Source organism: Copadichromis virginalis, linkage group LG19, assembly GCF_057382275.1.
Source record: "Copadichromis virginalis isolate Kocher_CV1m ecotype Utaka linkage group LG19, C_Virginalis_male_GT1.1, whole genome shotgun sequence".
Classification (NCBI taxonomy): domain Eukaryota; kingdom Metazoa; phylum Chordata; class Actinopteri; order Cichliformes; family Cichlidae; genus Copadichromis; species Copadichromis virginalis.
This window is the reverse complement of record NC_140636.1, coordinates 11,445,753-11,468,841: the sequence shown is the minus strand read 5'-3', so window position 1 is coordinate 11,468,841 and position 23,089 is coordinate 11,445,753. Positions and strand designations below refer to the sequence as shown.

The 23,089-nt window shown below is 38.7% G+C and overlaps 1 protein-coding gene across 4 annotated transcripts in view; it reads right to left on the bottom strand.

Moving 5' to 3' along the window:
* The window catches only part of slc4a11 (solute carrier family 4 member 11), a 102,016-nt gene that overhangs the window by 5,728 nt on the left and 73,199 nt on the right, over positions 1–23,089 (bottom strand). For all 4 annotated transcript variants that reach the window (XM_085441158.1, XM_085441161.1, XM_085441159.1 and 1 more), the window contains exons 7-18: positions 21,456–21,537; positions 19,848–19,971; positions 17,604–17,813; positions 14,614–14,698; positions 13,525–13,650; positions 11,731–11,844; positions 10,534–10,666; positions 9,036–9,109; positions 6,022–6,241; positions 5,489–5,595; positions 2,561–2,726; positions 908–1,081 (exon numbers count right to left, since the gene is read on the bottom strand). In XM_085441158.1, the coding sequence (XP_085297284.1) occupies positions 908–1,081; positions 2,561–2,726; positions 5,489–5,595; positions 6,022–6,241; positions 9,036–9,109; positions 10,534–10,666; positions 11,731–11,844; positions 13,525–13,650; positions 14,614–14,698; positions 17,604–17,813; positions 19,848–19,971; positions 21,456–21,537 (1,615 nt within the window). The remainder of the gene's footprint in view (positions 1–907; positions 1,082–2,560; positions 2,727–5,488; positions 5,596–6,021; positions 6,242–9,035; positions 9,110–10,533; positions 10,667–11,730; positions 11,845–13,524; positions 13,651–14,613; positions 14,699–17,603; positions 17,814–19,847; positions 19,972–21,455; positions 21,538–23,089) is intronic.

Here is a 23,089-nt window from a genome sequence, read left to right as displayed (position 1 = left end):
ACTTAATGGAACATGATTGGAGGTGTCGGCTAGACTTAAAAAAAAACAAAACAAAACATGTGAGCATTTTGAATTTGCTATTTAAAAATGCATCTGCTTTGCAAAGTGAAATATGACAAAGATTACTTTTGATTTGTATAAAGCTGGAAAAGCTTTAAAGTATTTAGTATTAATCAATAAGAACCTGCACAATTATATATGTTTTCTGAAGTTGAAAATGGACCTCACCATCATTTTAAGGAAACAATCAAAGCAACGTGAGGGATTGCATCTGTGACCTTGGAATGACCTCATTTGGACTCTCAACCTGTGGAGCTGAAACCTCACATTTTTCTCGTTGTGTAATTTTTATTTATTTTACCTTGTGTTTATCTTATTCTTGAGTCTTTTTAATTTAATGTCACCTGTTCAGGACTAGTAAGCACCTCCTAATAAAGATGCAATAAAAATACTTTATGTAGTACACCTTCAAAAACACTGGAAATAACAGCTGTTCATAAACAGTCAGTGATACTAATATTCGAAATTTTCAGACATATACACACTTTCAAAATTCCTGAAATGGCACACTTTTCTCCAGCTTATATCTCTAATTAAATCTTCTGAACTTATATAAGACCGTCCCCCCTAGTCTCCATTAATCATACTCAACTACTTTCTTAATCCCGAATATATGCAAACTGTAATTTTGCACATATCTGTGTGGCCAGAATGATGAACATAATCCTCTCATCTATTAAAAACTCCCTCACCTCTTCCACCCCGAGGGAAAATCTTTAGTTACATAGTAATCACGCAATCAGGGAAGAACAGGATACAACTCAAGATTACAGTCGCCACACGCTCTGAAGACGAGCTTTAATTAAGAATCTGATTAGCACTGGAAGTGAGAGGGTGGGTAACTCACGTCTCGTAGAGGTGCCCCCCCTCAACGCGCTGCTCCACAAAAGCCAGCTGGCGCACATGGAGGGTGGAGTGGGGAAAGGCGGCATGCATCCAGGGCAACCCCAGCACTGACATTAGGATGTTAATGAGCCCAGAGAGCATTAGGTCCCAGTGATATGCAGTACCCTTCAGCAATCTGAGGAGTAACGCAACCATTACAGTCAACAGCATAATGCAGCACAAAAACAGGTTAAAGCTGCCTCTAAAACCATAAAGGGACAAATTACATACAAATGTAAAAAAGTAACAGAGTACATTTACCATAAGTTCTATAAATAGGTTTAAAGGCACGCACAAGAAAACTGCCATACACAAATTTTTAGAAGTAAGTCCACGTGACAGTAGTCTGCCTGTACACTCTACAACTACTAGTACACTTCTGCTAAAACCAAAAAGGGCATCTTTCTCCTAAGGTCAGTGATGCCCTTCGACAAACCTCGCTCACGTTTCACTAACTTTTTCCCATTAAACATAAAAGAAAAAATCCTGTACATTTTTGTGGATTCGTTCTCTTTTCTTTTTTTACAGAATGAAAAGCACAACCAATATGTCACTGATGATGACATCATAAGCCGAGCATGACATTACAGTAATGTTACACAAAAACAAGGCTGCGACCTTTTTGATGCCACCAAACTTTTTTTTTGCCCCTGTTAGTGAGGGATCACTGCAATGCATCATCTCTGAGGTGGTATGAGGGGGAGTGTGTGTGTGTGTGTGTGTGTGTGTGTGTGTGTGTGTGTGTGTGTGTGTGTGTGTGTGTGGGTAGCCTAAAACTGTAAATATGCTGCCTGAAGGCAGACAGCAGCAGTGTTGTAAAGAAATATGAACACACTGATCACTAGTCGTGTCTCCTGCTCTATGCCCTTGCATATGACATTGGCACCGCTGCATACTGTAAATTACAGTGCATAGGAAACTTTAGGTCATCAAGCATAAATCTAAGTGAAAGAGGATTTTATTGGTGAAGAAGCCTTTAGCTTCATTTTCATTTATATCCACTCTTTTATTAATGACATATGAAGGAAGACATGAGGTATAAACAAAGTGAATTCTGTTTACCACTCTTTTTCATCTCACAATGAGTCCCATTTTTAGATATCTTTAATTCTTTTTCTGAATTTTGAGGACTAGTGGATATCTGCCCTCTGGGGAATTCTTCCATATTTAGAGCAGACATTTAGATCCAATTAATCTCTGTCCAACAAATGTACAAGCTAATGCCAGAAATTCCATCATTATATGTTTTCATTGTAGGGCTGCTAGATGGTTGATGGCTCTAAATTGGCCCATCCAATGCAAATTTAGAAGAACTGGGTGTTTTGTTTTGTTTTGTGTTTTGGCTCCGAGGCTTCTTTAGAGCTCTCTGACTGTGACAATTTGACTTCCACCCTCCCCAACAGACTGGAAAATATCCGGTTGAAGCAAATTCCAAAGTGGAGGAGTGGATCTCTAAAAGTCTGACAGCATTCCGAATGGTCACAGGAAGAGTGCTAAGCAAATACTAGAATCAACTCAACTTTCCCCTTGGTGTTGTTAAGCTATTTTCAGTGAAGAGAGTTTTGCAATCATATCTCTTAGATGTCCAACGTCTGCTCAGCATATAAGGATTTACCTGTTTTCTGGTGCGTTCGTCAGTGAAACGACGATGTTCTGGTCGATGAAGATAAGGAGGGCCAGGAGAAAGCCGAGTCCCATGGCGCTGACAACGTTCATGGGCGACAGCCGCTCAAATGGTGCCACGTTGAAGGTGGGCCGGTTATGAACTTTAAACACTGGAACTGTTTCAAAGGAAGAAAATTAAACAAAAAAAAAAACAACCACGAGTTTAAGTTTATATTACAAAATGATGCCTTAAACCGCCATCATAACTCATATTTAACTTTAGCCTGGGACATGAGAAACATCTGCTTCCAACAAGATGTATGAATATACTGAAATTCATTAAGAATATTCTCAAGAAAAGAGCTGTGTAAAATTCATTAGCATTACTCCTATCTCATCACATTCAATCATTACAAACACGACTGTCTCTTAAACTCCTGTAATGACTCATGTTTTTTTCACACCAATAATCATAAGAGAGGCTGGATTTTTTTTTTCAAATGCTGAACATCTTTTTTGGCACACTCTCCTGTCAAAGGCGGTTGAATTATTAAGTGCAGTTGGTTAAATTTAGGAAGGAATGACAATACAATAATGGCTCTATTATCTTATGACTTATTGTCTCTGGAGGTAAAGCACTTATATTTAAATTCATTTGAGGGTTTGGCACTGATCTCTTTGTTTCTATGTCGACCTCTAGAGAACAGCTGCTGCCTTGGCAACAATGAATGGGGACACAAAATGATGCTAAACAATAGAGGATAAAAATTGAAAATCTCCAATGTGTTTTGGCCTGTGCCTTGATTGGGGAACATAAAAAGACAATAAAGGCGTTAAATAAGAGGGGCCTCGCAGTTAGAAAACATGTTTTGGAAATAAAAAGGTTATAAGTTTGGGAGTATCTTCAAGTAAGTTTAGGATATCTTCAAATTCCTTAAATGGAGCTCAAAAAATACCACAGTATGTCACAAAGTAAGAGATTGAGCAATCACTGTTTACACTTAGGTTGCTTCAACAATTTTATTTCATAATTGTGTAAAAATGTTAAATGTCTATTCCTGACAAACCAGATGCTCAAAAAAGCTCTCAAGAGTAAATTATTAAAATATATATTTATAGATGCATTCAAGAAACGATTTAATGTCTCAGTTATCTTCTATTAAAATGCCGTGACAGACTATAGAGATAAATAAAGTTTTCACAGGCCTTCATAGGAATTAAGAGGATAAGTAGTAGCATAGTGCTGCAAATCACATGCACTTGATTATTGATCATCCGCATGTGCGAGCTCCTCTCTAAAAGCACAAGTTTCGACAGTTTGCAGGTCTGGAGTATTCATGTGTTTGTTAACACAATGCAACAATCCTCCCATGAGTGACCGTCCCAGCAAATTCACCCCAAGGTCAGACTGCAAGACTGCAGAGATACTATTAAAAGCAAAGAGCTACACTGCAGACTCTTCAGGGCTCCATTAGCCATGTTAAATATTAAAGTTAATGACAGTACAATTAGAAAAATAATGAAACCTCTTATTTCTAAAAAGAGCACGGTAGCACAGGTTAAGAATAATGCACAGCGCCTGTTTTGGCAAAAACCACAACGTATCAGGACAAATACCTTCTACCAACTTTCTAGTATGGTGACAGAGTGCTGATGATTTGGGCTTGTTTTGCAGTCACTAGACCTGGGCAGTTTACAGTTACTGAGTCAACCATGAACTCTGTAGTGGACTGTATCCTTATGTTAAATATGAAGCTGTCTGTCTGCCGGCTAAAACTTGGCCAAACAGTCTCACTCGACAGGATGGTCATCTCAACAATACCAGCAAATCTACAACAGAAAAAGAAAAGAATCCTAGTATTTCAATGGTCCCTGACACAGCCTGACTGAAACGCTATAGTGAGACTTGAAGGGGTTGTTGCCATTGCACATTGTACTTTTTTGATGACAAATATAGGTTGTTTTCTCAGGCTTATATTATATTATTTTGGAGTGTGTATGTGATGTGTTGGTTGTCTGTTTGTTTGTTTGTACGGACATACTGCAAATCAATTTCCCGTTAGGGACAATAAAGTTACCAAAGTAAAGTTACCAAAGAAGAGAGCTACCTACAAACCTCAATCAAGTGAAACAGCCCTAAAAAGAAGACTGAGCCAAAATTTCTCCACAACAGCGCGAGAGACTGACAAAGTCAAAGTAAACAATTACTTCAAGTTATTGCTGTTGAAGGTGGTTCTAAAAGCCAGTGAATCATGGGGTGTACTTATTTTTTCACAGAATTGCATAGAGTCCTGTGAACACTCACTTTATCACATGATTATGTAGTCATTTGAAATGGAATTTGTGTGGGCATTCAAGGTTTAAAGAGTTTTAAGAACATGAATCTCCCCTTACTAAATAGAAAAAAACATGTGCAAGGTTTAATAAATACACAATTACTGAGAAAAGAGAAAACGAATTAACCACTAACCAAGTATTAGGGACAGTTTCAAGTTATTTTGTGGTCTCTTTTGAATGAAGTGGACATTATATAGCTGTCGAGCTATACCGCAAGTCTTCCACTAATCACACAGACAATTGATGGTTTAGTTCTTGACTACTCGCAGTAACATCCTTGACCAAGGCAATGAACCTCTATCGCTTTGCGTGTGTGACAATTGCAAGATACGTTTTCCTCCACCTGTGTCAATGACTTGAATTTACTGGTACAGGCCAAAGTCACAACACCTTCTCCAAAATAAAAGTGTTAGAAATAGGGTGAAAAAAAGTGCTGCACGTGGTCACATTATTCAAACATTTTTAGTTTTAAAACAGTTTTAAAGTAAGAAACACACTATATTACACTGCATAGTATTATTTATAATGAACATCTCAAATGCACTCTATAACTGCAATAAATAAATTATATTAACACTACCAAGCAATAAATGATACTGACGTTCAATGTCACTGAAAATGTAGGAGCCGATGAAGGAGAACATGAGCACTGAGATTGGCAGGGCACAGTCCGACAGCACCTCCCTCACTTTGGCATGCAGGAACGGACTTGAAGAGAGAGAGGGAGAAAGGAGAAGGGAGTGAGGAGGGAGAGACAAATAATAGAGGAATACAATTACTGTGGACAAGACAAGGACAATGGCTGCAATCCTGACACTGCTTAAGTACCTTGGTCCGCCTTTTACTTGCACAATTGAATCGAGCTTTGAGGTTGATTTGATTACTGGGAGCAATCAGAAGTAGAATATTAATGCTTATTAAATCACAGGCTGGAACAGAAGCTTCGACTGAAAAGTGAGCTTTGTAAGAGCTGTCTGGAAAGTTCCTGTAAGCTCTGTCACTCCTGCAATCTTTAGAGTCAAGGCCCTACTCAGCGGTATTCATGCTAGCAGGCAGTGCTCCCATCCAAACACAATTTAAACTTCTCCAGTGATTTATGTTAAGACTGCTGCAGCACTGCAGTGCTGCACATACCTCCTTTTGAACTGGTAGAGAGTATAGCCCATCCATAATGTCCCGAGCATCAGCAGGAGGCAGAGGACAGGTCTCTCTCGACTGCACTGGATGAAGGATTCAGTAAGTGCAAACCCCGCGACCACCTCACTCCTGTTTCCCCCCAGCAGGTCTCCACCTTGAGGAAAGTCCCCTATGCTTCTGTTGGCCAGTGTTGGAGCGTGGTAGTACCTATGAAAGACTGAAATCACATTCACAGTGTTTAGCTATAAACAGTGTTGGGGAGTAACGAAATACATGTTCTGGGGTTACGTATTTAAAATACAAAATAAGTAACTGTATTCCATTACAGTTACCGCTTAAATTGGTGATAATTACAATACAATTACTTTGTTGAAATCAATGTATTACACGGCTGTCTTTTCCTGTTTCATATTTTAGGCTATGCCCTCTCTATCCCCTCTCTAATTTTTGTAATACCACGCACTGCCGGAAACCCAAACAAAAGAGGCTCTAATGCAAGCGTCCTGTTAATGTTGGTGGTGTCAGTTACACAATGGACCCGGAGCCAGCACAACAGAGCCAGCAGTGCACGGGCAGGAATGCGTTTCTTACTTGGAAATTCCAACACCACTTCACATTTAAAGAACAAAGGGATGGGCGAAATCTGACCGTGCAATGCAAACTCTGTTTATCAGCAACCATCTGGAAGTCAGTTTGTTTTTAAAAACAAACGTTAGCCTACTGCAACTACCTTGTTTTAGTTGTGGTAGCTACCTGGGTTATGTGCTACTTCAGTATCGTCAATGTACTATTGCTGTGTGATTTATTACTATTAATGAAGGCTGCATTACAATCTGGTAGCTAACAATGTTAGCTCGGTGGCGAGTAGCCTTCAGTAATAGTAACAAATCACACAGGAATAGTGCATTCATGTAGTTGTGAAAAGCATGACAATATATCAAGTAATCCAAAGTATTCAGAATACATTACTCACATTGAGTAACTTAACCGAATACGTTACAAACTACATTTTGGGCATGTATTCTGTAATCTGTATTGGAATACATTTTAAAAGTAACCTTTGCAACACTGGCTATAAAATGCATCGTTAGTGCCAACAGATTCCATGTGAACCATCAGAGATACAATGAACGGACAATAACAACAAGTATGCTGCCAAAGTCTGGTATAGTAAATGAAGCAATATCACAGATCTCAAATGAAATCCAAAACTTACAGCTGACATATTTATAATCCTTTAAAAAAATATTGATTGGATTCCTATTAAACAGGAAAATCTTGAAATCTTTCAAGAAGCCTTGTATATAACCTAACCAAAGCTACAAAAAAATGTCCATCATGCTCAGGTTGCATTGTTCATGTTGCAGTCAACACAAAAAAGGCAAAGAAACAAGTCTTTTAATAATGTTTAAATCTTTCATGAAGAGACACGTGAGTGTAACTGTCAGTACTGCTGGGGATAAAACTTTGAAAGCGAGATAAATCTCATCTGAGTTATGCCTCTACACTGAATGCCCATCAACCAGGCTGTAAAATACTCAAGGTGCTATTTTTCTTGTATGTTTGGGTGTTTGATGCCAGTGTTCTCTGTCCAACCACTAAATGAACCAGTAACCTTTGTGATAATCTAAACTAATCAAATTTAGCAGAATAGGCCGAGTCTGGATTAGGGGTGAAATGATGGGGAAACAGCACAGAATACGTTATCTACACCTGCTTTAACAAACTCTGCCTAGTTTGCTTAAATCAGTCTTTGCACCCATAAGGACTGCAGAATAAATAGCTCACCAACTGTAATGTGTGGCTAAAGGCTGGGATTTTAAGCTCAGTGGAGATGGTTTTCCTGCCATTGTGACTTAGAATGAATGCACAACTTTGTCTCTATTAATTTCATAATGAGTGCAACATAATACCTTCTAACATCACTTGAGGAATAGTGTGCGAGATGACTAGCTCCCTCCACAGGTCTTTTCATCAAACAGGGATAAAGTTACAGGCTAGGCGAGGTTGTGCAGGTGACTAGATACAGCCCCAAACTGTATTCATTTGTGTTAGTGGAAAATATTTTGGAGGAACAGTGTCAGCAAAATAGCATAGGTTAATGTTATGGTAATGGCATATGAGCTCGGAGCGTATTTTACAAATGGCTTCTGAAAATTGAACTACTGCACTGGCAATCTACAAAACAGGAGAACACTGCATTCAAAATAAATTACATTCAGCTATCGTCATCTCATTTTTGTGAAATTAAATTGTGTAAAATATTTATGATATGGGACCATAAAAGCTGGGGTGGTATAATATAGCTGCAGATGGGGTTCAAAATCTGGACTGATTAATTTCTAAAGCCTCTCAACCTGCTGACCCACAACAGTAACAAATGACCTCGTATGGTATTTCTGTCTCCCTACTATTTTAAAAGGTAATATTTCTCAACATATGCTTGTTTATCTAAATTTACTAATTGAGATCATATTATTATATTACCCGTGGTTCACTAGTAAGTCATTTGGCAGGTGACTGTCTAACACTCTTTTGGTCTTTTGTTTTGCTGTCAGGGTATTAAATATAAGTCTTTAGCTGTTATTATGAAAGAATTCTATCTGGCCTCACCATCACAATAAACAGTTTGTTTCTTGATAAGTATTCGATTTTAAGAGGTGCAGAGGACTGCAGAAGGAATATAGAAACACTGGAAGAAACTATTTGACAGTTTTTAATTAAAAGGACTAAATGATTAGTTGAAGAGATCTTATGACTCTCAGCTGCCCACTTAAATGATAATCTCAAAATTCACTTACACATAATAATGTGTATGTATGTGGCAGTGAAGGCCTTTATTTTCTTTATCTTTCGGGGCTTAGAAATCACATCAGACACGAGCTTGCGGCAGATTCGACAGCAGGTGTGTTGAGTTAGCCGACTACTTGATTTGATTTTCACCACAGAAAAGCAACGTGTAAACAACTCACAGAAAAAAAAGATATTTCTCGTGTGTGTCATGAACTTACTTTTGACTGTGCCTTTCACAGCATCAACCACAAAAGCAATGGAAATGAACAGGGCAATGACCTCCTCTGTTGACCTAAACACATTACACAATTAAGACCGTTGTAAGACAGTAAAAACTAATATAAATACATATAAATAAAAAGGACACACATAATAAAAAAAACACATAAGACTGAAATGAAAATTAATGAATTAACAAACATATTTTCAGAATAAAGTGTGCATTACTGTTTTCTTATAATTGATACTTTTTTACAGTCTTGTGTTTTTAGGGTACATGAAAGGGTTTTCTTGTATTAGCTGCATTAGTCCAATTAGAGATCATAGGTGGCGCAGCTGTGGTTACCAAGTTTCTTTGTTAACCCGGGTTTTCATAGAGAGCTCAAATAGAACGGCTGTTTGACGGCTTGTTTGAACCTCCTTCCATAGAAAATGCAGCGACTATTCAGTCAAGAGGAACACGTCACAGAGCTCGACTATGACACAAACACGCATTGTCTAAAGGCAAGACAGGAATGTCGCAAACATTATTTCAACACAGAACACACTATCAGCATTGTCATTTAACCTTAAGGTTCCACATTAGAGCTTATAAATACTTCAAATGGAAGCTCAGGAATACTCAGGAAGTCCATTTAAGTCTGACACTGACCAATAATGCAGAATAACCCTCCATGGAAATTACTTTAATCTCTGGCCAACATGAAGTTAATTTCACTGCCTATATAAGACACTGTGATAAATACATGTAATTCATTTTATAATCTCCATTAGCTGATATACTGGCAGTATGACACCAACTTTGCAATAAAATACAACTATAATGCATCACCAACTAAATGGATGCGGTTCCTAAGATAACACAGTAGCAGGATTTACAGGTCAGTATCATAAAACCAGCCGAACAGCAAATTGCTGCAAGTCCCATAACGAGAGTTGGCGCTGTTAGCCAAGTACCGAGTGGGAAGTGCATTACAGCTGGTAGGTGTTTGAATGCATGCTGGTCTGGCAGAATTTGAGTATAAATATATTTATTAATCAAAATTATGGACTCTTATGTATGGAAATTTCAATGCAAGATATTTCCCAATCTGTGAACCAAAACAAAACTAAAAACTGTGTTTCAAATTTACTCAAACTGTGTAACACATACTTTTTTCAAATTAACCAGAGTTGCACTGATTGCAATGTTATGCCACACATGCCTGGAGAGTAAATATAAACTACCTTTAAAATAAGTAAATGGAGCACATAGCAGTTAAAACTACTTAAAAATACTAGAATATAATAATAATAATACATTTCAAACATTGATTGTGTGCATTCTTTAAAAACATCCTGCTGTCCCATAAAGTTTTCTGTTGTTACAAGACAATTTAAAACATTTTTCTATATGACAGAAAGCAACCAAAATAAAAGGAAACTCAAAGTGATTAAAAAATTGGACTTTAAAAATTAAAATACTCCAACATATAAAATTAGGAATATGAAGGACACCTTTTGAAGAGCTTCATGAGCAGACTGACATTGAAGATTCCTCCCAGGATGAGAAAGAGGCAGTTCCACAACCCAATGCAGGCGTAGAAAGCTGGGAAATCCAGGTTGTAGTCGTCACAGATTCCTCGGATCACTGTGTTCCAGTTGCACATGTGCACATGTAAACAGACAGACAAATAAACCACATATAATAAATACACATTATGAAACTAAGTAACACAATTGCTATGCTAATTTTGTGATAGTGAGAAAAAAAATGTTACAAAAGAACTTCATTACAGATTTCTCTCCCAGCAAAGACTGACTTGTACACACACAAGTACAGACACATAAACAATGACTGGAAAAAAATTAAATTCATTCAAACATGAAAGGACAAAAAGAACTGTAATAGGTTTGTTAAAACCATAACAATTTTAGTTGTAATCTTGAGCAGATTTGTACGCAGATGAGTTACAGCTTTACAAACAAGCCATTGCTCTGCTCAGACAGGCTGCTGGAAATGTGCTATAATTATGCCCATGAGAATGCGCATAGCACAGTTCTAACCCATTTACTTCAAAGATCATCACACCACAAACCTAACAAACAGCCTTGGTATTAAAACTACATCTTGGCATCGGAGTTGCTGCTTTTCCTCATCATGGCCTGATACTGCAGCTTCCAGCCGTCAAGATCGTTTAAATTCCAACCAACAAAACATCGCTGTTGGGTAAAAACCATGTAACAGTTTATGCGCTGTCTCTCTCTGAACTGAACCTAAAGTTTACATGTTTGTGAATGCGATGAGTGACTCTCCTGACCCGCAGGCCCCTGGAACCAATCATTACATAACCACAGTGCGCAAAAAAAAAAAAAAAGTTCTGCTCCTCATTCTTGAAAAAAAAGAAACAAGTTTTTGAAGATTTGTGCTTTTTGCTTGACTGCACCAGGAACACTCATTAAGGGCACATGTGTGAGCTAACAGCCTAATTACTCTAGCGGTACCGCTTTCTGGTAAAAGCAAGAGCAGATGAGGACAAGAGTTTTTGGCTGGTGTTCGACATGGTTGGGTGCTTCTTTTTCTTGATTTTTGACGTAATCTTCTTAGTACTCCACCCACTCTCAGCCTTCCATTCAAACTGGCTGTCAGCAGAAACTGTGAAAAAATAAGTGCATCTTGATTGAGATGAGCTGAATGACAGCGGGGAAGCCTACCGCTGATGAAAATGGCGAGGGGAGCTGTGGTTAGAGGGATGACTAGAGGAGAGCCGGCAAACAACGAGTAGATGACCCCACCGATACTCTGGCCAATGATGGTCTTCCGAACATCTGGAGAGAGATGACACACAGAGAACACACAGCGTGAAGCTCTGATTAATGTGCATGAGTGACTGCTAGGGTTCCTTTGAAGCTGAAGTAAGTTACATATAAATTTTTCAGATAAGATACGTTAACTTTGGAAATAATATGTATATTTTTTCCCTTTTCGTTTTTTTAAACAAAACAGCTAACGTGATGCCTTTTCCACCCCCACCGAGTACATAATTATGTGAATATTTTCCAAAAAAGAGGCTTCAATGTTTCACTGTTTTACTATGTGTATGGTCACCTGAAACTTGCAAGTACTTTTGAACAATCATCAGCTCACAACTATATGTCTTAAACTCAGACTTAAAACAGAAAAAAGTGAAGGTCAAACATACAAGAGAAAAATACTTAGTAAGGAAAGTGCTTACTCATATAGCACAATGAATAAAGGAGAATTACTACTAGATTTTGGCACTACTTACAGAGACCAAACGTAGCCCTTTCTGGTCTTATCCAACAGTATCGTGCAACAGTCTTGAGCCACTACTCATTTGTTTAGATTTTTCTCTCAAGGAGCTAGAAATTCTTGTGATTTAAAAAAAAAAAAAAAAAAAAAGTAGTCTTACAAATTGGCACCACTGAGTCTATTCTGTATTTCCCCATATGTCTGCATGTTTCGATAAATTACTGTAAGTTTTTCCAATTTTCCTAGCCAAATATAAAGAAATAAGACTTGAACACTAATGTGTTACTATTTAGTAACTCAGTGCATTCATTAGCCATGTTATCAGCTAGAAGGTAAAGAAAGTAGCTAAATCACATTTTTCTGAGCTAAAAACGTAAAAACTGGGTATTGTGAATTTTAAACAGGTGCTAATATTTGCTTATTACTTGTCAACTATGGAAATAAGGAACTGCTTTGTTTATTTTGAAATGTCCAGTAGTGGAAAGTTATAAAATTAATTTTTTTTTAAAGTGATTGGCTGTTTATGTTCTCTAAATATTTTTGTACAAAAGGAAGATTATTTTCAGTTGAATTAATTTTATTTATTTAGCGCAAATTCACAACAGTCACCTCGTGGCATTTTACATTGTTGGTTAATGCCCTAAAATACTAGACTTGCTAACCATGTCATAGGTCTGTTGTGGGGGTGTGTGTGTGGGCTGTTCATTGCTTTGTGTGTGTACTGAACTGTTTGACATTCTTTGTTAAAACTTCATTAAAATTATTAAAAAAAAAAAATGTGTACTGTGTTTCATAATACTGCCTCAAGGAATTGTTTATCATGTAAAAAAGTGTTTTAATGTGTGAAAATACCCCATATACATGAAATGGAGATTATCATATAGATATGATTCAAAACATTGCAGTATATTCTAATCTATGTAGTAAAATACTGTGGTCAGTGGTTTTGCACTGAAGTCTAGCAGGACAAGCACAGAGATGACAGAGACCAAAAGAAGATCATTGGCAACCTTAATTAATGCTGCTTCTGTGTTATAATGAACTCTAAATCCTGACTAAAACTCTTCTTTCTAATTTTAAACTTTTATTTTTCAACAGTTATTTTCTTAAACAATTGATAAAATAGCTGTTTTTACACCCAGCACTTGATACTGACATGGAAAAATTTGCAGGAGCTCAAGAATCCCAATCTGAGAAAAGCGTTCATGTTTCTAGATTTAAGTACATGTTCATACCGATCTCGCCACGTGTGCTCTCATCATTGAGGGAGCCGAAAGCAATGGCAGGGAGGAGGATGGCAATGTAGAGGAAGATGGCTGTGGTCATGTACTTCAGCAGGGTTTTATTACTGCCAACTATACCTGAGGGGAGACAAACACAAACACATGAGTCATATTCACCTCATAATGGAGCGGAGGAGGCTGAACACTTTAATTTCAAAACGGCAAGAACATTAGCACAGTTCATCATTCAGTGCCTCTACATCTATAAACACCCAGTTCATACAGTAAAAATATTCTACGGAGGATTACGCTACCTGCTGCCCTTTTAAAATATGAGTCATTTGTTTTGGTTTCGTGTCATCCATCATTTTGCAAGAGCAGTTACCCAAATGATGGATAACTCATTTTGGAATAAAACACTTTAATTGGGCTCTAATGTGATCACAACAATTTTGGTCCTGTGACCTTCATCAGATAATCATTCTCTGATGACGCTCACAAGACAGAAATATCTTGATTTTGTTACTGCCCAGTCAATGTGTTTGGTTGGTGTGACACGAGGAAAGACTGAAAGAAAACAGCTGAAGAGGAAATGCTCCTAGAAAACTCTTTACTCTGTCGGCTTTTCTTTACAACAGACAACCATATTGAATTACACAGATTAATCTAAAATATTTCTACACAAGCTATTCTAGCAACTAATTAACTAACATTAAAAAAAAAAATACTCAACACTGAGTAAGATGTACATTTATTTGACTTGAGACACAAAAGCTCTTTCATATTTGGCAGCAGTGTGACTTGATGAGTCGATAAAACCACCAGCTGGATGCGTTTGCAATGAGAATGTATAGTATGCGACGTGTGTGAAAGTCTCGTGTCTGATGACTGAATACTGGACATATGGAAACATATGAGAGCAGTAAGGCATCCGAGATTTTATGTCATTTTAGCAGGAGATGACCCTAGACGTGACACAGATGCAGCACAGATGTAACTGAGGCAAAGGGTGACAGACAAATGAGGAGCTGCCAGAAGTACCACAGTGTGCCATAACAAGCAAGAGGATTCATTTTCACTACAAGTTCAGGTCCAGCCTACCATCTGTGAAGTCAGAGGGGTAGAAAGGCAGCCTGCGGCAAAAGTCCTCATAAATTCCCCGGCCAGCTTTGAAGAAATCTTTACACTGTGAAGACAAAAGATTACTTTTTAAAAATGAGAAATAGTCTCACTGATGGAGTCCCACCTGCACCACCTTTCGTCAGGAGAATTACGTATCACACTGTAGAACAAGAGCAAAGGAATCAACGCTGTGATATAAAATGAAATAATGTTAAACAAACCAACATATGTTCCACATTATAGAAGAAAAAGCCACTCTATGGCTTGATGACGACACACTAGCGGCAGTATCTTCACGATGATGTGAGCTGGGATGTTTTCCAATGAGAACTGTACCTTTTTACAACGCAAAGTATCAGACACTTAGATGAAGATGCCTCTCATACAGACCACTTGAAGAAAGGAAGACAAAGAGTTTCCCTGCTGCAGAGTTTAAGTTCATTAGAGTTACCAGCTTTAGAAAGCAGCAATTAACAGCAACTCAGATTAGTGCCAGGAGTTCAAACAGCAGATACATCTCAGCATCAGCTGCTTAGAGGAAAACCTGCTGCACAGACGCCACTATTGAGGAAGAACAATGATAAGAATTTGGCTCAGTCAAGGAGCACAAGGAGTAGAAATCTTTTTTTTTTTTTTCCCATCCTAGTCCGATTACGATGTCAACTAGGTGAATCGTTGGTATCTGACATTAAAGAAAAGATGGTGGCACAGGGGTCCAACGACTAAAGGGGTCAAACGACTAAAATCGGCCAACACACAACCCCAGGGAGATAGGGGTTGTGTGGCTGTTGATTTACAGGTCCAGGCTGGTTACCTAATGGCCAGATACTGTTTCTAATGAAGAAGCAAAACTGATGGAATGACTTTTTCTCTGTCGAATCTGGATTTGGGTGCACAGTAAGATCACTGTATCACATGTAGGTCGTTCTGCCAGTATTATTTTCCCTGTCTATAGGAGGCATCGCCCCAAAGTAGCTGAAACTAAACGGAGATGAGCATTTCAATTAAACCCATAATCTTAAATTATGTCCCTCTTGATGCATATGGCTCTGTTTTGCTTTTAGGCATTTTGCTAATTTAGTCTGCCTTATCCACAGTGACCTTGAAGAGTAATAAAAGCCAGAGGCTGTATCCAGCTCTGAAACCTCGTTTTATTTTAAACACGCATTGCAGTGGACAATGACACATTTAGATTAAAAGTTGCACATTTGATGATTCAGCTAAGACGCTGGTGATTCCACTGGGGGGGATCTTTGAAAGATCATTTGAGTCATGACCATTAATGGCGTAGTTCTTAAAAATCATATAATCTAAAACATAGCAAGTAAAGCAGCATATTTGGATTTGGATGTACATTTAATGGGATCCCCGTGTCTCCAAAAATGACTGGGAAAGACAGAGAGACGACAGCATCAGTGACGGAGAGAAGTATAATTTTACACAAGACAGGAAGAGAATGGTTATAAAGAGCCATGTGATTTAAAAGGAGACGTGAAGTGTTTCATTTTAAAAGATGAGCTTTCAGGTTACACCAGACAGGGAGTAAATGTGTAGCCCTGATTAAGCTTATTAAGCAAATTATCCAATTACCCAGTGTTTCATTTTCTTGTTGAACATAGTATTACGCAATAAAGTGGAACGGATGATGATAGGGGGTGGCTGAGTGGGAAAAGCTCCCAGGAAAATAATTCTGGCCTCATTTGTCATCCTAAAAAGTTTGGATGGTCTATGACAGATCAAAGGTATTTACATCACATGTAAACAACTTTTTTTCTCCAAGCTGGCTAGTTTTAGCTACACATGCTTGCTCGACAATGACTGTTCATTCATTAAATCCCTATACATCATGGAATTATTTATTATTGCAAGGAACAATGTGTGTGTTTGTGTGTGTGGGGTGAGGGCGTTGCAATCACCAGCTTTTGGCTCAAGTTCGATAAACAAAAGTCTCAGAGAGGAATTACCGTCCACCTGTTTGCCATTCGTTCTGATGGAGTGAGGCAACAGAAAGGAAAAACATAAAAACACAGCAGCAATTTGACCTTTTTTCTTAAAGTACTGGAAAGTGGTTTGCTGTTGCGGGTGGTCCAGTGTCAATTTTGGATGTGGAACAAGGAGAAGGCGGACTGGCTGGCTTTTTCCCTGTAATTTTCTTTCTTATTTTATCATTTTCCGTTTCCTCTTTATTCCACCTGCTCCCCCTCCCCCATCACTTCTTTCCCTTTTCACTCCATCTGTCTTTCCCCATATAGCCCTCTGTCTCTGAGTGGCACTGAGCCTTTCAAGCCCTGGGATAAACACCTAACAAAATCCTTTGCTGTATAAAAAACAAACAAAAAAAACAAGGGGAAATGTCTAGGAGCTGTGGCATGCCAGTGGCAACATTAGGAAGAGATGTCGGTCCGTGGCATTGAGCAGAGCCCCTCTGGAGGTGTGTGTGTGCCGGCGAGCACATGCACATGTAACTAAGGCGTGGGGAGTTCTGACAGGACTGTGAGAGATGTAAGGTCATTTACCCACTGAGGAGGCCTGGCAGGAGTTGATGCTGATTGATTAGGGGGAGAGAAAAGATTGAAGAGTCAAGCCAGTCGAGCGAGGAGGAGAGGAGGAGTGAAGGGGGAGGAGGAAATGGTGCTGAAGGTTGACGAAGGGAGAGAAAGAAAGAAATACAAAAGAAATAAAAATAATAATAATTGTACTGTATGTGCGCAGTTCTCTGTTCTATACACAATCATAAGGATGTGAGATGATCAAGAAATAAGCGAAAGGTAAGGGGGGATGAGGCAAACGGAGGAAAGGAAGAAGACCTCAAATATAACATCATCACAAGTTCTAACCAATCACAGGCACCATTTCAGGGCACCAAGCACGACTCATAATGCCTTCACATCACTTCAAAATGTGCGGAAACGTGTCTAATCACCCAGCACTGACACACACTCGCACACTCATAGATTTTCCTTGCTGACCTTGAGGGGTTTATGACTGCGAGGGTCAGTCTCCTCCTTCCCCAGAGCCGTTGGCTTCTGGTTGGCTGCCGTGAGCTGGTGCCTCTGGAACACCAACGCTTCCTTAAACTCCTCCTGTGTCTTTGTCTCCAGGAGCTTCTGCCTGAAGGAGATGTCAGAGAAGAGGGTGGCGAATGTGCGACCCAGCTCCATCGCTGTCTTGGTACTTTTCTACAAAAAAAAAAAAAAAAAAAAATGCAAAGTGATACAAAATGTAAATCACGAATACCTCCTACATTTCTTTGCTGATCATCCGTTTGTTCTATACAGTTGTTTGTATACCGATCAATCACTACATGTGTAACTGCCTGTTTAAAAAAAAAATATAGGTAAATAGAAAGGCAAAGGTGGGCGAGGGGTGGGTGCATACTGTCTTTAACTAGATTATTTTAAAACTGTGTTTGCGACATACCAAATATTAGAATTAATACCAGCTGCAGAGGTGTTATTGATATGTTTTTCTGTGATGCACTGCAGATATACAAAACTTCAAAATCTCTTTTACAAAGGAGAGACTTTTTCATACTAAAGAAATACTTTTTAATTGCAAAACATATTTAAGTATTTAAGGTCAATAGTTTGCCCATGCCAACTGGAAAAATGTGCTTGTAGAAATTGATGAGCACCCTGCTGCCAACATAAAACTCAGAGGGCAGCATGTCAGACAGGCAAAAAGCTAGAGGAGTTTCTTTGAGGGTAACATTACATGAAACAGTTAATGAAAACAGAACTTTTTTTAAACAAGGGTCATGTCTTTATACCATATTCAGTCTGGTTAAAGAGAGGAAGGAAAAACAGGGGGAAACAGTTTCTAGACAGCTCTGTAAATGGTGGTTGATGGAAACGGTCCATTCTTACACATGCTAGATCACATACATTTGCCAACCAAAGGAATTTCTATCATCATTACCATCATGCCCCTTCAAAGATTTTTCTCTGAGAAGCATTCACCATCAAGGATAATTGAGGCATAATAATGCTTTATGTTTACTTGGGGCTTAGATTAATGTCTCTGAAAATACCATTAGTGGTTCTGATTGCTGCCAATAAGACTGGCGAGGAGGGTGCTGTAGGCACCACTGAAAGAAATAAACATAAATGAGGGTTCATGGGAAAAGAGATAGAAACAAGCAAATATACAGAAAACATAATGCAACAAGCTGAAGCATAACCGATAACCAGGTTTCCTCTTCCTCGACTGACCACCTACCCAGTGGTGAAAATTACATACTTGGGAGGATACCAAAGTAAAAGTGAGGAAAGCATGAAATCTCTCTTCTTCCCAGCAGGATGGGGGTTGGGAAGTCGAGGGTTTTCACCTGGTTTGGGGCAACAATCAGAGTCAACTAAAGGAGGGAGTGAAGTGTGTGTATGCGAGTCGAAAGCTGAGGATGAAGCAGTGGAGGACAGAAGGGATGAGTGGGTTGATGGGAAGGAGAAAGAGTTCATGGTTTTGATGGGAGGGAGGGACATTACAGGATATGTGTCTCTCCAGAAGCTCTTCAGAGCTGAAGAAAAACAGCAAACACAAACACAACAGTGACCCGAAAAGTTCAGCAACAGAGAGGCCCTTGAACTGATTTCAGTTCAGGAGTCAATTTGGCCATTTAGCAGTTCTGACATCATATCTGTCAGTGTTTCAGGTATTTTCAGATACATATCTAAATATATGTATATAACGCAGAAATAGACAGATTATATCTTCACAAATAACAACCATATAGACCCTAAACATCATGCGGCCTAACCAATATTTAATTTGTGGTGCTACAATTATGTAACATTATATAATAATATAATAGATTTGTGGTTTCTTCTGCTTTGCATTTTGAATTAAAATAGCAGAAAATCCTTTAAAGCCAATCTGTGCATTTTTTGTACAAAAAAAACAAACAAACAAACAATAAAGATAAGAATTATACAGATTTTATAATTTTATTCAAAAATGAATTTGCTTTGAATTATTTTTTTAACCTAAATGAACAGGTTGACGGGCAGCTCACAATAAGTGATTTTGCAAGAGCAGAACAATAAAACAGATTTTTAATTACCAGGAAAAATATTTTGTTAAATCACACTGGGCTACAAGTGAACATGAAATGAAATAATCAAAATGAATAAATGAAATAGGAACTAATTAACAAGTGACTAACCAGCGAAGACATAAATCTCATGTATCATTCCCTATGCCTGTGGGTTAGTTACCATTTTGAGAGGGGCCAGTATCAGGATGACATAGCGGACCTCGCAGCAGTTCTCCCCCCAGTTTTGTGGCCTCTCCAGGCGGGAGATGCACACATGACGTTTCTGGAGATGCTTCACGTTGCAGCTGGAGCACAGAGGGAAAAGAAGGTTTTATAAATGTCAACACCTCACTTCACCGCCAGCGCCCTTCATTTCCATAGATTAACCTCTTTCTCGACAGCAACACTTAGACAATATTCAAATATGCCAGGTGAGCTTGCATTCACATTATAGGAATGCATGTGAACATACATACATAATATTTAAATATCATGTCATGCATATTTAAACATGGTCAGTGTAAAAAGGCTTTTTAAAGATTCATATAATTTCCATGCTCAGAAAACCACTCAGTGATGCTTCCTGGCTTATCATCCTCAAATATGGCACTCCCATGTGGTAATGTTTGATCATAATATGACGGGTATCACTCAAAACTTTGCATTTCTGTTTATTTTACTTGCCCCCTTTCCTCTAAGAAGGAAAGTATACAAACCACACCAGTGAAAACGCCACCTAGTTCCCAAGATCCCTACCTTACTAAATTTTCACCTCTCAATCCTAGTCTCAGTCGCCTGAGGTTACTTCTTCCTTCCATCCTTACGAATGTCTTTTTCACAGATCTAAATCCAAATGTCACTTGAGTCACTAGTCCCAGTAAAACACTAGCCAATTGAACAGTCTTTGTTACTGAAACTCCTGCCATCTGTTCCCCCCAAAATGAACACACTTTCAAAGTCTCTTAGATCTTTTCCTCTTGGCATCTTGATACAAAATCAGAATATGCTTTAGCATTTTTAGACCTGCAACAGAGAATGATTGGATATTAACTGCCTAATTATAACAAGCGGCACACACGTGGAAGCATCTGCATTTCTGTGTTTCGCCGTTTGTTCATTTATACTTTTTTCCCCCCGATTTGTTACTCGTTTGTATTATTGACATTTATGCACAGCTGACCCTGGATACATTTTTTTAAAAAGAGATTATATATTATTTCAGTTGTACTTGATTTGGTGATGATGTCATCCTTTCCTTTGCATTACGTTTACCACCAGGAAGCCTGTTAACATGACACGAGAAGAAAAAAATATCCACCTGCAGTGACTGAATGCTCCAGAGCGCACTTTGCGATTGTTCTCTGCTTCTTCAGCGTGGAGATGACCACCAATTTGAAAGGTAGGGAAGTAAGTGCAAGTAATTTACTAACTTGCACATTCAGTCAGATAATCGACTATAGGACAGAGCAGAGAAGGCTGTGTTGCAACACAGGTAGGGTGACTTCATTCTCTATGAAGGACACCATACCGCGGCAGCTGTATTCAGCACTTATTGTAATATGCTAAAATCAAAATCTTGTTTTCAATGTGAGTAGTAATGTATGTAACATAAAATACACCTATAATCTATAGTGATGATGAGCGTGAATGTTAAAAATAATCAATTTATAACTACATAAAAGCATAAATGAGTAATAAGAGAAAGCATCTTATAACACATTATTATAAATACAACTCTTTCTCTCGGCTCCCTCACACACATGTACATACACACATATATTTTGCTTACAGGATGCAAAGCCAGGACTGCTGGTACTGGACCCCTGTGGCGGTTGCTGTAACTCCCTGGATCGTCTCTGAAAGCAGGTGAACTGCAGACCAAAAAGTCAGAAGTCAAACAAATGATCTGAGATCAAGTGTCACATACTCGAAGCCCCCCTGAAAAGTGTTTAACTCCTGTGTGTGCGCGTCTTAGAAATCCATGTCAACCCTTAAGAGTAGCTGACTGTAACAGTGTTAAACTCTATAAAAACGCGTCACCACATTAATAGGAGTACCTACTGTTTAAGTTTACAAAATTCATGCATTTGAAAACACAAATTAGCTTAGATTTCATTTTTTTATATGGCCCAAAAGGCATCATTTAAAAGCCTAAAAACATTCAACTGAAATCTTGTGCCTTTTCTGCTGCGCCAAACCTCTCGATGTGTCGTCTACATCAGAAGTGTCTAACAAGCTCGCCTTCTGGTTTAGACAGTATCGCCAGGCTGCGCTGTGTGCACCAAGACAAGCTAATAAGGGTGTCCATCCAACCTTGGAAAACACCACGCTCATGTTCAGATTAAAAAAAACATTTCATTATGCTGCCATGTTTACAGAGCACAAATCATTAAACATGGGCAACTGGGGGCACTGCTGAAGCCAGCTCATTGCTTCCTAATAAGAGGAATCTCCCTTCCGCTGTCTCCCGCTGAGAGTGATGAATAATAGTGTTTTGGGGGACATTCTTCAGCAGCCCCGAATATCCCAAACCCCTCTAGAAGATTCAGTATGTTTTGCTTCGCAACATCCTCTTCAACTCATTAGTACTGAGAAAATTACAGGGTGGAAATGTTTTGTATCGTAAGCAGCGGGGACGATCATTTCCATATCATTCTGATTTTCCCTGCCAGTGGTTTTTCTCTCTCTTATTCCATCTGTCTTTGTCTTTCTCTCCATCACTCTTCTTTTCTCTCCCTCTGCCTTGCCGTCTCATCAATAAAGTATCCTCCATTCATGCCAGAAAATGATGGGCGTCACCATGACAACAGTATCACAGTGCTCAAGGAGTGAGAGAGCCAGGAGGGGAGAAATGGGGTGGGGGGGGCAGAAAGATACACAAAAAGAGAGAGAGAGAAAACGCATGTAGATAAAGAATAAGGGGGGAAAGAAGTCTTTAGAGACAGAGAATGACAAGGATGAAAATGAAACCAGCACGTGGTGAAGAAGAGCGAGAAAGAGGTGTAGGAAAAGGAAAAACAAGGGGCAAAGAGAGAAAAAAGAAAGAAAAGAGAACAAGAGAGACGATGCATGCAGCAAGAAGGCATTAAACTCTGAAAGAAAATGAAAGCGAGAAAAATAAAGCCAAGGGAATAAAAATAAGTCATACAAAAAGTAAGACTTAAACGAAATGACAAGAAGAGCTTGAGACAGAGGGAGGAAAAAGGGAAGGAGAAGTAGAGGAGATGGACTGGGATTCAATTCAATTAATAGCAGTAAGCCTGACAGCCATGTAATAATCAAAAACCATCCAATTTCTCATTGACGTCAGGGATGAGAAGAGGAGAGAGAGACAGAAAGAGAACAAAAGAAAGATTAAAAGATAAAGAAAGGGGGATGAGGATAAAAGCAAGAAGAGAGAGGTAACAGAAGAGCAAAAGACAA